Source organism: Lygodium microphyllum, chromosome 20, assembly GCF_053477565.2.
Source record: "Lygodium microphyllum isolate KBCC chromosome 20, Lygodium_microphyllum_v1.1.10, whole genome shotgun sequence".
NCBI classification, from domain to species: Eukaryota; Viridiplantae; Streptophyta; class Polypodiopsida; order Schizaeales; family Lygodiaceae; genus Lygodium; species Lygodium microphyllum.
Genome location: NC_141154.1, coordinates 74,475,736 through 74,492,466, shown reverse-complemented (window position 1 = coordinate 74,492,466; position 16,731 = coordinate 74,475,736). Strand labels below are relative to the sequence as shown.

At 38.5% G+C, this 16,731-nt stretch overlaps 1 protein-coding gene across 3 annotated transcripts in view; it reads left to right on the top strand.

The window, feature by feature from the left end:
• Nucleotides 1–7,402: 7,402 nt before the first annotated feature.
• LOC148019023 (uncharacterized) overlaps nucleotides 7,403–16,731 on the top strand; it is a 62,168-nt gene continuing 52,839 nt past the window's right edge. For all 3 annotated transcript variants that reach the window (XM_087701566.1, XM_087701565.1, XM_087701564.1), the window contains exons 1-2: nucleotides 7,403–7,732; nucleotides 10,562–10,644. In XM_087701566.1, coding sequence (XP_087557692.1) covers nucleotides 7,642–7,732; nucleotides 10,562–10,644 — 174 coding nt within the window. In that variant the 5' untranslated portion in view covers nucleotides 7,403–7,641. The remainder of the gene's footprint in view (nucleotides 7,733–10,561; nucleotides 10,645–16,731) is intronic.

Sequence of the window (16,731 nt, the reverse complement as noted above, 5' to 3'; positions counted from 1 at the left end):
AACACACACATACACACACACACACACACAAGCCTTGTAAACCCGCCTTTGAGCTACGCTCATCCCACTTACAAGGTTTCGAGTGTGTGAGGTCTTTTGGAATTTTGCATGATGTCTAATTAAACCATTGAAGATTTTATGGCTGAAGGTGATCTACCCGAACCAACAATGGAGCAAAAACTGGATTTGATTATGATGCGGCTTCAAGAGGAACGAAGAGCACGACAAACTTTGCAAGCTCAATTGGACAATCTCCAACGATCTACCAGCGACCAAGATGGATCGCAGCCTGAAGATCTTATACGACGTATGATCGATGCAACACTTGAAGCCCAATCTATTTGGAAAGAAACAAAGATAAGTAAAAGAAACTTCAAAATTCGTACTTTCAATGGATCACGCGATGGAAAGACTGTACTTGCTTCTATCAGTCAATTTGATGATTATTTTCATAAAGAATCATATGCTGAGAAATACAAAATTAAATGTGTCACTAACCATCTAGTTGACCGACCATCTTTATGGTGGACTGTTGTTCGCAAAAGTGTTGATTGTCCCACTGATTATCGTGCCTTAAATAAAATTACTGTTAAGAATAGATACCCGATTCCTAGGGTAGATGATCTTATGGACAAGCTACAAGGATCTGCCATATTCAGCAAGATAAATCTTAAATCTAGATATCATCAAGTAAGATTGGACAAATTTGATATATTCAAAACTGTATTTAGAACACAATTTGGACACTATGAATTCCTGGCTATGCCTTTCGGTTTAACTAATGCACCACCCACATTCAGTCGTATGATGAGTCGCATATTTTTGAAACATTAGCATTGTGTCATTGTTTTCTTTGATGACATATTAGTTTTCAGTAAAAATGAGAATGAGCATTATGAACATTTGTCTTTAGTTTTTAAATTATTAAAAGATAATCATTATGTGTTAATCGAGAAAAGAGTGAATTTTTCCGAACAGAAATTGAATATTTAGGACATATTATTTCATCAAAAGGTATTAAAGTCGACCCTAAAAAAATAGAAGCAATTTTAAATTGGCCGATACCCACAAATGTGCATGAATTACGTTCTTTCCTAGGTCTTGCTAGCTTTTACAGAAAAATTGTGAGGAATTTCTCATTACTTGCATTACCTTTAACAAAACTATTAAAGAAAGGTATCGTGTATAATTGGTCTGACAATCAACAAAAATCCTTTGATTTGCTGAAACATGCTTTAACTCATGCTCCTGTATTACAATTACCTAACTTCAATAGACCATTTTTCTTAGTAGTTACTGATGCTAGTGGATCTGGAATAGGAGCAGTCCTTATGCAAGATTCTCATCCCATAGCCTACTCTAGCTGCAAACTCAAAACAACTGAACTTAAGTATTCTACCTATGACAAGGAATTGCTAGCTGTAGTATAAACCTTACGTCAATGGAAACATTATTTAATGGGATTTGAATTCATGATCAAAACTAACCAACAAAGCATTAGACATCTCCTTAGTCAACCACAAATATCTGACCGACACATTAAATGGGCTGCTTTTATTCAAAGTTTTCATCCCCTTATATAATATCAACCTAGAAAAGAGAATGTTGTTGCTGATACTTTGAGTAGAAGACCGACAATTCACAATATTTCTGTGATATCATTTGATTCCCTTATCCCAATGAAAGATACTTATCACCAAGATCCTACTTTTCAAGCTGATTGGAATAAACTAGTTGCAAATAATTGGATTCTTATTGATTCATTGTCTTACACTAATGGATTTATGTTTTATGAAGAAAGATTATTGTGTGACTGTTTCATTTCGATCATTTGTTTTGCATGAAATTCATTATCCCCCATACCAAGGTCATAGAGGAATTATATCTACTTTGCGTACATTGATTGAAGATTTTTATTGGCCACACATGGACACTGATATATCTAATTTTGTATCTGAATGCCTAATTTGTCAAAGAGTTAAAAGACACCATGGTAAATAATATGGTTTACTAATGCCCTTATCCATTCCATCACGACCATGAGAACTGATTTCAATGGATTTTATCACTAATTTACCTAATACTAAAGCTAATCATGATATGATTTGGACTATTGTAGATAGGTTTAGCAAACAAGCATATTTTATTCCATGCAAGAAAACCTTAACTGCATCTCAAGCTGCTCAATTGTTCTCGAAAACTGTTTTCACTAACCATGGTTTACCAAAAGTCATTATTTCTTATCGTGATTCTAGATTATGCAATAATTTTTGGATTACTTTGTTTGCTAACTTAGGAACAAAGATTGATTTTTCATCTGTATTTCATCCTGAAACAAATAGATAAACAAAAGCTACTAACAGTACCATTTTAGATCTTTTGCGTGTCTACACAATTTCAAAACCGCACACATGGGATACATATCTACATTTACTTGAGTTTGCATATAATAACACACCACATACAGCTACAAAGAAAGCACCATTTGAAATTATTTATGGATATCGATTGCCTACACCTGTTACATCATTGTCAAACAAAGTTCAAACTGCTGATGATATTGCTAACATGCATGCTACTATTTTTTATGAAGTTAAAGATATGATTGCCAAAGCCCAGCAATCATACACAAAACAAGCAAACAAGAAAAGAAAAGCTATGAGTTTTAAAGTTAATGATTATGTTTGGTTAGGAATTGAAAAGCGAAGATTACAAAGTGTTGATAAACACCCCGTTGTAAAATTAGCACCTAAATTTTATGGACCATTCAAGATCATACACAAAATCAATGACAATGCATTTAAACTAGAATTACCACAACATTGAAAATTCCACAACACCTTTCATATCGATTTATTACAACCTTTTAGAGGACAACTACCTGTACACCCTATCTATGAAAACCCTCCTTTGCTAGACTAAGAAATTGAAATTCTTGAGCCTGAAACTATTATATGACTTTATAACCACTAGAATTGGCCGTAGATATTCTAGATATTTGGTTAAGTTTAGAAATTATCCTGTTGAAGAGGCCCAATGGATGCACGCTAGAGACCTAAGTGCTTTTCCCACACTGCTAGCTCCACATTGAGCTAATAGCAATTGAGGACAATTACTATCCCACCCCGGGGGTATGATACCAAGAGGCATATTTCACGGTGGATTCTGTGAGGTTTTGCGATGGATTCCGTAAAATTTTATTGCCGGGGCTCATACACAAGGTGGATTCTTTGTGCGAAAAGTCAATGGGGACGCCTATCCTTTTCAGGCGTCTTGTTAATTTAATGTGTAAGTGGGTGATTCCGCAAAATACATATTTAAATTAATAAACGTTTATGAGTTTAGAGTGCGCACTCGTAATAAATTAAGGTTAGGATTGAGTTCTAACCAATTTATTTATTTTGTAGCTGAAGACTGCTAGGTATTCACTTTTGTCGGTTTAATTGTATTATTTTTCTAACAATTGTGAATGCTTCAGTTGATGTGTAAAGCAAGCAGTGGTGGCATTGGGAAGCATTGGAGCATAGCGTGTATTCAAATTATTATCATTTTTTTATGGGCACGCATCTTAGGCATGACACCAATATTTTGACGCGCTTATTTATTAAAGTGCTTGATATTTATTTATTACTTTTGTATGCGCATGGGCGCATGATTTAAATATTTGTATTGGACATTGTATTTGGGTACCGCCTGACTCCTTGGGCGCCCAATAGCTTTAATTCTTTAGTGGCACAAAAGCAAACACAAAAGCTAAAGCGTGCTAATTGTAAATTGGGCTATTTTTTGAGCTTGAAGATGAATAATATATAAAATACATGCTTTGTGGAGCACTCACACAAGGCATGGGGGGAAATTTACCCAATTAGTCTCTTGCTTCATGTCATGCAAGCTTTTTTCCTTGTTTTTGGTGCAAAAGTAGAGTTTTTTTGTTCTTGGGGACCTTCCAACGCTCACTACGCACGCATACAGTGTCCAATCTATGCACTATTAAGTAGGAGGTTGTTGGGATAAAGGCCAATGGCCTACAATTGGCCATTGTATAAGTACACATTGTACAATCAAACATGAGTGGAGATTACAAAGAATAAGGGCACCATGCACTTTGTACCCACATAACTCTCTCAATCCTCTTGTACTCCATAGCTTCTATCTCACATTCCAACATTGCTTCCTCACAGTAGATGGAGAAAAAAAGGAGAGACACAAACGTTACATTTGTACAAGATGAGATAATATTAATGCTGAATATAGCTCTAATCAAATCTTGTCAACTAAATATCAAATGCACTATAGACACTCATTACTATTAGAGATGAAACTATTACTTTAAATGCAAATGTACAAAATGAAAGCGAACCTTGGCCAATTACTTCATGGCCTATAGCTCCTTACTCTTAGGCTTAGTTACATGAAAATATTATAAATAATTTGATTTATCTTAAAATAATTGCATTATGCGCATTGCAAATGCTTGCTTGAAACTTTGTATCCCAACTTCTCCCATGTCCATATAAGTTGAGAACCATTCCTAGTTCCCTAGATTGTGAAAGCAATAACATATGACATAAATATATTCTATTTTGTAACTATAACCAACTTTGCCACTATATATATATACATGATCATGCTAACATTTACCCATCCGTCCATGTAGTGATCTATTGGTAGATAGTACACACAATATTTAACCCAAAAAAATGGAGAGTCGAAATGCTACAAGCAAAGTTGTTATAGATTGATCATGCAAGCTTAGATGTTGTGATAATCACATCCAGATCTTGCAATGATAAAGTGAATCCAAGGATCTAATCACAAGTATTTGATTATGTTGGAACTTGTGCTCAACCATGCTTAGGTGTATTGGTATTTTCTTGTATAAAGATGTAATTAGTAAGGAAAAGGGAGCACATTAAGTAGGTTGCATAGCAAGCATATATTGGAAATGTTGATCTTAGGTATATTGGGTCTTTTTCATACAAAGATGCAATTATTTGAAATCTTAGTTGGTGAAGAAAAGGGAGTACATTGCACAAGCTGCATAGCAATCATATATCTGAAATGTTGATCTCAAAGAAAAAAGGGGAATGAAAGGCTTGAAGAAGAGAGAGAGAAAAAAGTAAATTATGGTTGATTGATTTATAGAAATTAAAAAAAACGAAGCCTATCCTAATGATTCATATATATGACATATGACTTCAAATAAACTTAGGAGACTTAGATACTTGTTACCCGACGTGCCCGAAAAGGGGGGAGAAAAAGGAAAAAGAAAAAAAACTTTCTACAAGCCAATTGGGGGGGAGAGGGAATGTGGTGCAAGGTAGTTGGGTATAACGAGAACAATATTGAGTAGGAGGAGCATGGGGATGGTGGGGGGAGGTCATGCATGGGGCTCCCACCATTATTGGGATGCTCTTCACGCGTATCTTGATCCTTTTAAAAACATCCACTGAATGCTTGAAAGATATATGGGACCAAAAGATGACACATCACAATCATTTTACAATCCACGTCAGGGTGCACTCACATACAAGCAAACAATTTGTGAATACAACATGCCATTGGCACATAGTATTGCTAGTCAATTGGGTTTAGACTTACGAAAGTCTTTAATTATTGTTCTCCCCTCAGGACAGATAACTCACTTTTTGGATTGGGGGGCTACTTTGACTTTTACATGTTATACATTGTTGTTTTCAAGTTGTAGAGGGGTGAGTTCATTACCTACCCAAAGGTTGGTACCATATATGGACTAGAATTGTTGGAGAACTTGGACCTTGTCCTACATCTTATGTTACTATGCAATGGCATCCTTCCTGTTCTTAACAATTATCCATGGTTTGCCTATATCAATGGGTGGGGGAAAAGCCTTATTGAGTCTCCTCATAATCTATGTGTCTAAGATGGACTCTTCATTGATTTTGGTTTGCCCTCTTGCTTGTCCCAAACCTTTTGGGAGTCCACTTACTTGGAGATCCCAACAGTGCTTTCTTGGAGTTGTTATTCATTGATGGTTGACATGATTTCTGTAATAGAATGTAGCTCCATACCTTCTTGTGCTTTATGAAATTTGCTTTGCCTATAAGCACCTACTCTTGAACTAGATTAGGCTTGCCCTTGAGGGAGGCAAGACTAGTCTCGACTATAGTGAGGTGATCCTTTAGCTTAATATTCTCCTCTCATAGCTTGTGAATCTTTGGTACAAGGAACACCTCCCATGAACTTGACCTTTCACTCATTAGTGGGTCAATTGATGTTATAAGAGCATAAAGCATAATACTTATATAAACATCATGGATGAAGGCAAGATAGTGGATGTTAGGGCTAAGACCACTCGTACCATACACATTTGGATCTAACATTGGGTGGGTTCTTAATCTAAAGATAATTGCAATGGCTTGGTAGTGGCATGCACTAGGCTTGGCAGTGTGTCAACACATGGGTTAGGGGCAGAGAGAGAGAGAGAGAGAGAGAGAGAGAGAGAGAGAGAGAGAGAGAGAGAGAGAGAGAGAGAGAGAGAGAGAGAGAGAGAGAGAGAGAGAGAGCAATGCTAAAAGTACTAAACATAAGGCTAGGTTCACAAGAGACAACATAAGAAATTCAAGCAAGGGCGTCTTGTTTATGTGGAAGCATGTGATTAGCTAAAGGATAACATGAATTGCCTTTAGATCCACTTGAGAATGAGTGGCCTCCCCTCCTTGGAAGAAAAGTATTTTTGAGTGTGTGTGTGTGTGTGTGACACACACACACACCGAGGGAGGGATGGTGTGTGTGCACAATGCTAGTACTAAACATAAGACTGGGTTCACAAGAGTGGTTGGAAGATATTGGAGCAAGGGCATATTGTTTGTGCGAAAGTATGTGATTAACCAAAGGAAAATATGGATTGCCTTGAGATTCACTTGAAAATGATTGGCCTCCCCTCCTTGGAAGAAAAATATTTTAGCTCGAAAAAGGTAGGCCCAAGGGCATTGAGCCTATCACATAGCAAATAAAGTCTATTTATACCTGCACTAACCATGTGAGACTTTCACTTTTTTGTGCATTGCCTTCAGCTTGTGTGAACAAGCATGGGTCAGTGGGGCAGCTCTAAAACATGAGTACTTTCTCATGCCACTGAAGTTTGAAGCCACCCTAACATATAAATCTAAGAAAAATAAATCAAGCATCAAGATCAATTGTCCAATGGCAATGCCAATAATAACCAACAAATATTAAAATTACTTACGATAAATAAACGGATAATAAATGATTGATAGATCGAAACAAGCTAGTAATTAACAATTAAAAAAAATCCGAAAATTGGTGGGAAGATTTTCCAATTGTTAATAAAGTCACGGGAAAATTGGTCGGGAAAATGTTTTTATTTGAAATTCACCCAAAAATTTTACAACCTTTCCATGTTCTGCTTCAAAGCTGGGCTGCAAGTTAACTGGTCGCCACAGACACACCCACGAACATACGCACAGAGAGAGCAAGACAGACACAGACAGACAGAGAGAGAGCGCGCGAGACAGAGAGAGGCGGTAGACGAAGAAGAAGAAGGAGCAGAGAAAGGAACGCGCAGGTCACCGACCTCCGTATCGCCATTTCCGAGCAGTCCATCCGGCGCTCTCTGTCGATCTGGCCCCCCCTCTCCCAATGGCGGACTACAAGGGTGACTCCTCTCGCGACGCTAGCTCCGCTGCTGGGTTCGTCACCCCCTCCCGCCTCGAACCTTGGAGCTCGCGAGGTAAAATATCTATGGCTTTCTTACTGTCTGTCCATGGCTTCCCTACCCGCCCGCCCCCCTCCGTAGCCTCCCATGTTTGTCAGATGCTGGTCAATGTGGCGCATTCATGTGTTCTTTTATTTTGGCGCGCTCCAGTATCCCTGTCGAATATTGAGGGTCCTCGATGGCACTCTTGCCAGGGCTTGGCTTGTATCTGCCTAGGGTTTGTTCGATCATGCATGCCCTGCCGTTGTATTTGCTTTGTTCGGAGAACGATGCCGCATTTCTGGAGAGCTTGTTTAGCCATAACGCCATTTTGCAGGATCTTAGTTTCACCTTTTTAGAACTTCCATTCCTGTCTGATCTTGCTTAGCTCATTGCAAAATTAGGGTTGCGTTTTATCTCAGTTGTCGACAAAAATGTTTTTGCACAAACAGATTTTTCATTCTTAGTAGTAACTTGCACTGCTCGGCAAGGCTTTAGTCAAAGGAGGAGGTAAACATGCTCATAGGAGTTGAATATTGAGTGTGGACATAATTCTATTATATATCTTAATGAATTGGAGCTGTGGACTAAACTAGTACGTAGATAGATGCATGGTAGCATATGATAGACTGAACAAGTGACATGCACACGTGTACAATGAGGTGACCAATGGATATGTGGTTGACCAGGTCTCACTGATTGAGCTGTGGACTAAACTAGTACAGATGGATACGTGGTTGTTAATATGATAGGCTGAATGAGTACTAAGTAATGTGCACGCAAGTATAATAGGTGACCAACGTATGGCGCATTGTGACCAATTTCGCTAAAGTTGATGGAGGGAGGATTTACAAGTGAGGAATGATTGTGTGCTGTTTGGCTATGATGTGGTATGGAGGGCTGGGAGATGTAGTGTGGAGATACGGCGAGTGAGTCATGAAGCCGAAGGCATGTTTATCTAGGCTAGAAAAAGAAGTAGCTATCCATGGTCATCGCTCAGGTGTGTTTATTCCCCATGCGGGATTGCTATTTAAACTCAAGGGTATATGAGTTAATGGTTTGCATTTAGTGGATGTGAGTTTACTCAAAGGAGTTGTGGAGGTAACACACACCAAGCAAAGAACTTCCACAATGAAAGGGTAGGAAAAATTATTTGGTCTAGTGGATTAGAGTGTAGAATAATCCAACATGGATTTGGATTGTATGCATAGATATATGGTTTCATTCAAGTACTTGAAGAGCAGAGGCTGCTTGACCATAAGCTAGATGGATTATGTAAGGATCTAAAAGGAGTTATAGGTGCTATAGAGTGGTCATTGACATGTCTATGCTCAACGGGATTAGGCACTAAAGCAAAGGATTGAGTGTGAAGGAGCCTAACGGATAAGTGGTTGCATGAAGACCATGCAAGATGCTAGACTATTGAGTGTTTTCTTTGCAAAAAAGATGTGACATGTTGGATGGAATGAGTGGCTTGGGTTGTATCTAGGTGGAAGAATTGGCTTTTTGCACAATGAAGTTATGTTAAACAGGTGTGGGCTAAGACAAGGTGATTTGCAATACAAAAGCTTTTGTCCCCTTGCTCCTACATTTACTTTCTATCTTTGTTAGTAACGTACAAATGATAGAGGTCATTGTTTGTGTCCTTGATTTTCCCCTTGCAAACTCAAGGGGCTGCTTCCCTTGAGCAAAATTGGAATTTGGTGTCAATGTTTTGAGCCTAAAGGTTGTCTAGTGTACTTAGCAAGCACCTCTTGATTCAAAGCTTAGAGGCTAAAATTTCTAGCCAAACTTGCTCCCCGTGAGTTATGGTAGATTGGGCATCCAAGTATCATTCAACTCGAGGCAAGAGTGCAAATGGGTTAATGTGAGTTACAAATCCCTTGGTGACATTAGGGTTGGCCAATGCTAGGAGGGTAAGGCTGAAGTCCATGCCAACTTCCAAGTCTTCATTTACTATTGTGATGTGAATTATGCATGATACTAAAGTGTGAGGATGAGGAGCTTTCTTTTAAGCCAAGTCTTGCATCTTCCAACAAAATCTAGATTCCCTCTTGAAAGTCTCTTTTTGTAACATGCTACTTCTCTCACATGTGTAGTGATGGGCACATCTTTGCAAGCGTTCAAAAGAGATCAATGGTTCCGTGTATTCATGCTTTAAGTGTACTAGTGCTCCTTCAGGTCCACATTTTAGAAGAGGTCTGTTTGATTGAATTTGTGCCAAGCACAGTCACATCAGTTTACGCATGTGGAAAGAGGTATCACATCGTAAAACTTCTAGGCAGGTTGCTTTTATATGTGTTTTTCCCTAGGTACTACATTCTTAGGGGGGATCATGACATCTGGTGCTCTATGCTGATGCTTCAAGGTAAAAGTGGAAACCAAAAGAGTTCAAGTGTAAGCTTCTGCATTGTAAAATACCAAAGTGCTGCATCAGCAAGCCATTTTGAGCTGTACCGGATTGCATAATGATTTAGTTTTAGAGGAAGAATTGTGTGTTTTCATGCATAACTCGGGAGCTAAAGCCTTATGAGGTCCATTGCCCATTGATCTTGATGTGCTTGAGGTTGAGGAGACCTGCAAGTTAGGATGCCAAGCTATTTGACAATCAACTGATAACCATAATGTGCAACATATAGAGCCTCTGATTGGTTTGCTGAGAGCTATTCATCTGTTTGAGATTACTGTGAAGAGTTCTGAGATATTTATCTGCTCAAGCATACTGTGAAGAATTATCCAGTATGAGGGAGTCAATGTGTTGCTAACAACAGCTGCTTCCTCTTGTCTCTTATCTTTTCCAAGTCTGTTTTTTGTTCTCGTTGAACTATTCCGTTGATGACAATGGTTCTTTTGTCCTGTCTGCAGATACATCTGAAAATGAGATTCCTCTTTCCCCTCAATGGCTTTTTCCAAAGCATGGAGATGCCAAATCTTCTGGTATGACTGGGGTATGGTCTCAAAACCTGTCAGCACATTAGTCTTACAGCTCTTATTGGAGTCAGGTCTCTGATTGCATGTTTGCATGTTTGTTTGTGTTGCAGAATTATTTTGTACACTTCAAAGTTTTTCCAGATTATTGTTTTGCATCATAAGTTATATTCATCCCCAGATTATTTCTGGGGTGTATCCTAGGATTTGAACATAAAAGACCAATATTCATTAGGTGAAATGGACTTCTTCTGATTTGACATTGTGTATGTATGTCTACCCAAATCTTCCTGTTGGTTTCTCAGTCCTCCCCTGGCAAGGATACTGTGCTAGCATGGTCATGACCTGCTTTGAGTTTGTTTCCATCTTGCGATGTACATGTTGACTTTTAAAAATAGGGTCATACCCATAGGTGTGTAGCCAATCATGGAGCATGAAGCTTTTCAATTGCCATTAAGATAGGATAGGTTGAAAGATGCAACTGACTTGCATCTCTTTGGTGCTATTGAGACTTCTTCCCCATGCTATCCAGCTAGTTTTGTAGTTACCAAAGGTCGGGTTCAACATTGGAGCATTTCAACATTCATTCTAGAAAGGGGGGTTTGACTCTCCGAAAACCAAGCAGATCTTTGAGGGCTAACTTAATAATACCCAGCAGCAGCAATTTATTTTGATATACATTTCTTGTGCCATGTATCTTCTTCAACATTGGCTATAATTCCTTCATTAAGTCGACTCAATGGACATAATAAACCAGAAAATTAATGTGGCCTATCATTAGAGTTGTGGTGTTTCTTACATGTCTAGCCTCATAATTATTATTTTTCATTCTTGACCTCTCAAATTGGTACTGATTAGAACACTTAACCTGGTGGTTGATGGTTGTGGATGTTGCAAGTTGACCAGCTTGAGTTGCGTCAAATCTGCCATTAGAACTTGACATTCATGTTCTACAGTTCAAAGACTTGTCCAAGGCCATTGTATGGCTTGTTTCTTACATGTTCTAGCCTCATAACCACTTTATTTCATTCTAGCTCCATAATTGCTTTAGTTCATTCTCGTTTGGGTTTTGATCTCCCAATATGATGTTGATTAGAACATTGACTTGGTTGTTCATGGTTGTTAGTGTTACTAGTTGATTGGCTTGAGTTGCGTCATGAGGACTTGGAAGTTGGCATTCACATTTTGTGGTTCAAAACTTGTCCATGGCCATTGTGTGGCTTGGTGGTAGGCTTCATGTGTGCATGCATTGACTTGTACACTAAGCAATGACGTAGCATAAAATAGGACTCCATGATGCGGTGAGCATGATATGTGGTGATAGTGGTAGACAAGGTAGATAAGGGTAGGCAAAGCAAGTAAAGATCCATGTGTCCATGTGGCTAGTGGGAGTCGATAGGTTGGAGAATCTACTTGATTAACATTTGATGGTGCAAGTTCTTAGATCTTCCATCACAAGCCTTTTCAAAAAGACTTTGCATGTCAGTAAATAAGTGTGCACACACATACAATAAACACAAGGAGAAGACGGCCAACGCCTAAGAGATATTCTAGCTTGCGTAGTCATGTTGCTAATGGGAGTCTATTGCTCATAGGATCCAATTGATTAACGTTTAATGATGGAAGACCCTAGAACATCAATTACAAACCTTCTCAAAAGATTTGGCATGCCAATACATACATGTATGTGCGTGCACACATGACCCACAAAAAGGAAAGACAACAAGTGTGCCTAAGAGATCTTTAATCTCTTTGCACATTCTGTAGTAGGTGTATGCAATAGTAGGGAGAAAGGAGATACCAATAGGAGCATGCAGTGGGGGACCTATGCTTGGGATCATAGTCAATTGGGGTGGATTTTGGGAATGGTGATGTGAATGGGAATTGCTATTCCTTGCCATGATGACTCATGAGAGGGGGCTTTAACATGGGGATGGGGTTGGGATGGTACAACGATGGGATGGCACTAGACTGGGAAGCTAGAAAATGGCCATCCCATATGGGGGAAGCTTGTTGTTGATAGCATATAACAAGCCATCCCCATAAGAGGTCTATTTTTCCTCTCAACCACACCATTTTACTAAGAGTGTATATGATGTAGTGCATTGGTGGACAACACCCCCTCTTAGCTATGAAAGCATTCAATTCTCATGATATATTTATTGCCCTTAATGAATACAAAGTGTGATAGTTTGTGTGCACTAGCATTTTTGTCCACAACCAACAAACTTTTTTAGCATGTGAGTATCTTTGACTTGTGCTTCAATGGAGACAATCAACAATAATGTGTCATATTGTCAATGAATTTTTCAAAGTATTAAGTATCCCTCAATGGATGGGGTATGTATGGGACTACACATTGCGATGCACAAGTTGTAATTCTAATCAACATGCATAGATTCTTTTTTAGAAAAAGAAAGACGATGCATTTTTCCCAAAATATACCTCAAAGAAGAGAGACCTTTGAAATGAATGAATGAATGCTATAAATGAAGAAAGAATATACAAAATAGTCAAGGGTAGAAATTTATTGCTTTGGGGCTGTTTTAAAGAGCTAACTAGTGGATAATGAATTTTTAGCTCAACACTTTGTTGCTATGAGAGTCAAAAGGATGGGCTGCCTTGCCTTTTCTGCCAGGGCCAGATTGCTGCCATGGTTTTCTCTTGCCTTTATGGCTGGCTGCAAATGCTTGATTGTCCATGACCATGCTCAAGTAGTTAAACTTGAGATTGCACTTCTTGCAACAACAAAGAGACCAACTTATCAAATCCAACTCATCAAATGAATATAGATTTACATTATTCTTTGCTAATAAACAAAGAGCAGTGGCAAAATTATGGTAAGACCTTGACAAACAAGCCAATATAGTGGACACAAGTAATGCATCAAGAATGATCTCATTGATATTATCAAGATGTTCCATGAGATCCTTTATATTTCTATCGATTGAATCACCCTTAGTTGTCTACTTAATCTCAAGCTGCTTATGCAAATAGCGAACATGTCTCATTATGCACTTAATAGACAGAGGCAAGGGTCTCCGATAGTATCCCAAAATTGTATTTTGGACCCCTAATGCCATTTTCGAAATGTTAAAACTCAAAAACGCATTTGGAGATTCCTTTTTTTTGGTTGATTTATTGAAAAAAGAATTTTGTTTAGGGGGGAGAGGCATTGAAGTTTATCCACATGTATCTCAATTTTGGGCTAATAGGCAATGTGCTTTAATTCTCAACTTTGAATTCGAGTCTTTAAAAAACACTTTTATTGCATGCGTTTATATGGTATCTCTCTTCATTAGAGCCATATAGAGTGAAAGGATGGAAGCAGTTGCACGAGGATTTACATAACTAAGAAAGCAGTACTAATTCTCAACTCTTGCTAGCAATCAATAGCTACTAAATAGTGACACGAAGGCTTAAAATGCTCAATGTGTCGCGAATTTTTTGATATAAGAGATGAAGACAAGATGAGACAAGCACATGTGACATGAAGGCTTGGAGTTTAGTGTAAAATTTGAGTAAGTGTTGCCATGAAGGCTTGGAGTTTAGTGTAAAATTTGAGTAAGTGCTGCCATGTGTAATGATTTATTAAAGACCTATGTATAGATTTAATGCTAAAATTTGAAACTCCTCACCACGTTTCCAAAATTGGCTGAAATTTCGAAACTCTTCATTTTTTGTTGTCTTTGTTTTCCTCGTTTTTGAAACTTTCTTGTTTTATAGGGTCTCCCATACTTGTTTGTGAGTTTTGTACAACTAAATATGGAGAAAAACATATTTTTTGCACAATAGTGCAATCTAAGTATATGATTGAGTATCCCTCCTATCCCATCTCAATTGATTAGTAGTGGAAGCAGTAGGAGCTTGTGTAGCCCATCTCACATACTATGTGTTTGTAACATGTCCTCTTAGTATCATCCAGGACACGTCTTAGCAGTCCATTGGAAAGGATGTCTAGAAAGCTCCGCTCGGCACTCCCATGGAATGTTACGGGATTTGCGATCTAGGTCTTCCCGCGTCTGCCACGTAGCGAAAGTATCCTGGCCGTTCCCACTTAGGATCGACCGGAATTAGGGCTTTCCTGACCGGTCATTAACTAACAGCAACTAGCGTTGGACCCAAGCGAACTACTTTACGCAGAAAGGCCAGGTCCGAAGCGGATTCACGCTGCACTTGGTTCAAGGAGAATGGGAAACGAGAGGGATGCAAAGCTCAACCTCTCTGCCATAAGGCATAGTCCCATTCCGTTCCCCTAAAACAACGTAAATCAAGTAAGACATAACTCTAGGTCATCGCTTTTACTATTCGTTTTGACGATCATCCCGCTGTTCTTCGAGATTTTTGAGAAAAGTTCCCGGCTAACCGGGACCACCCAATCGTAGGACGGACCCATGGCCCATTCTCCGCACTTTCCTCGGTTTGTTTTAGTTATGTAATTATCTAACACATTAATTTGACACGTAACAATTAGTTTCTTTAATTAATCCGTTAAGCACTGGCTCCTTCACGTAATCTTATCACGTGACATAGAAAAACAATATCAAACAAGTTCTTTATTAACATATCATCATTTTTATCTTTGAAATACAAGGAGTTTCGCCCGTAGGCTTGTCCATAATCTGTCCGAAGGCTATCCAGTAATCCACAGTGATCACTATTTCAAGCTTTTGCCCGTAGACTAGTATGCGGGCCTCGAGATCCAATCCCGAGTCACGTTAGCCTCTTGTGCAGGACTCGGAAGGCGAGGGATTTACGGCCAGAGCCCCCCCTGGCACCCAAGCGTCCTCCTGCTCCAAGTAGAGCTCAACGGAGAGACCTCTCGCGGCGGGTTCGGTCCACGTTCCCGGCGCGGTCAACAACCCCCTTGGTTAGGGTCAGGCAAGCAGTCGTGGGTAACTGAAACTGCCTCTCCCTTCAGGCTTTCAACTTGAAGTATAGATATTCATTTAATTTGTAATTCATAAATCAAACAGTGCTCTAAAATCTCTAGCAAGCACAAACATTTCCATTAATCGACCATGTTGTTTGGTAAACTGCTAAAGAATTATTCTTTCCTTTTGAGTGTATCAGCACTCGTTCCAAGGTGTCTTGCAACTTGGCGAGATTCTTTATATTCTTGGTTAGGGCGTACTTTATTAACCCAACTTGGTCAACCCTAAAGTTCATTAGATACTTTAGTTTCCGGTTTATAACTTTCCTTATTTAGAAGGATAACCAAGAATACGTCCTTTTGCAAGATAACTTGCGTAAGGATCTGCCATCCTTGTTGAGGGTATTTACCCTTTCTTATTGTGAATCAATCACAAGACTATATGACTTCGTACTTGCTACGCAAGTCCTGTGATGAAATAATCTGTTTTAGATTCTTTAAGCTGACGTATGTCGGACCTAGGGTCTCTTTTTCAGAACCTTAGAGACAACCCTATTTCTTTTACCTTACGAATTTATTGACCCTACAATCAAGGAAGGTAGTCAAGTGCTTAAGGTATAAATGTTTCTTTGGTCTTTAAATCATTTCCAAGGCATATTTTGCAGCATGGTATTTCTAAGTTTAGATTGATTTGGTTATCTTTTGGAAGGTAATATTGAGATCACCTCGGCACGATTTGTATTTTTTGTGACAATTGATTTTTCAGTCCTAAACTTTAATGCTTTGAGGTAGGTAAATTCAATTTAATCTTTCTTTTTCCTTGCAAACGAAACTCATGCCAAATAACAATCTTTTCCTTGCTAAGATATGCAATTAGCAATGATAATTTCCTAGTAATTCGAGCAACGTAAAAAAAAAACCTTTCATGAATTTCATGATAATTCGTTGCAAAAAAAGAATAGGGTTAATGGTGCAAGATGCAGTTTTTATACCTTCCGGATTTAACTGAAATATACTACTATAGTAAGTAGATAATCTTGTTCGTAATTCGTTATAATGCGTGATGCTATTCGAAGGAAACTAGGTCCTATACATTGTCATTTATTCAATTAAACTAAACTCCTTCATTGTAAATAACTCGCAAAAAATATATCCTATCCCGAACAATTCATCTTTGCATGATTGACTTAAAATCGATAAAAAACCAAGAAGGAAAAACTTGGTTTTGGGGTGA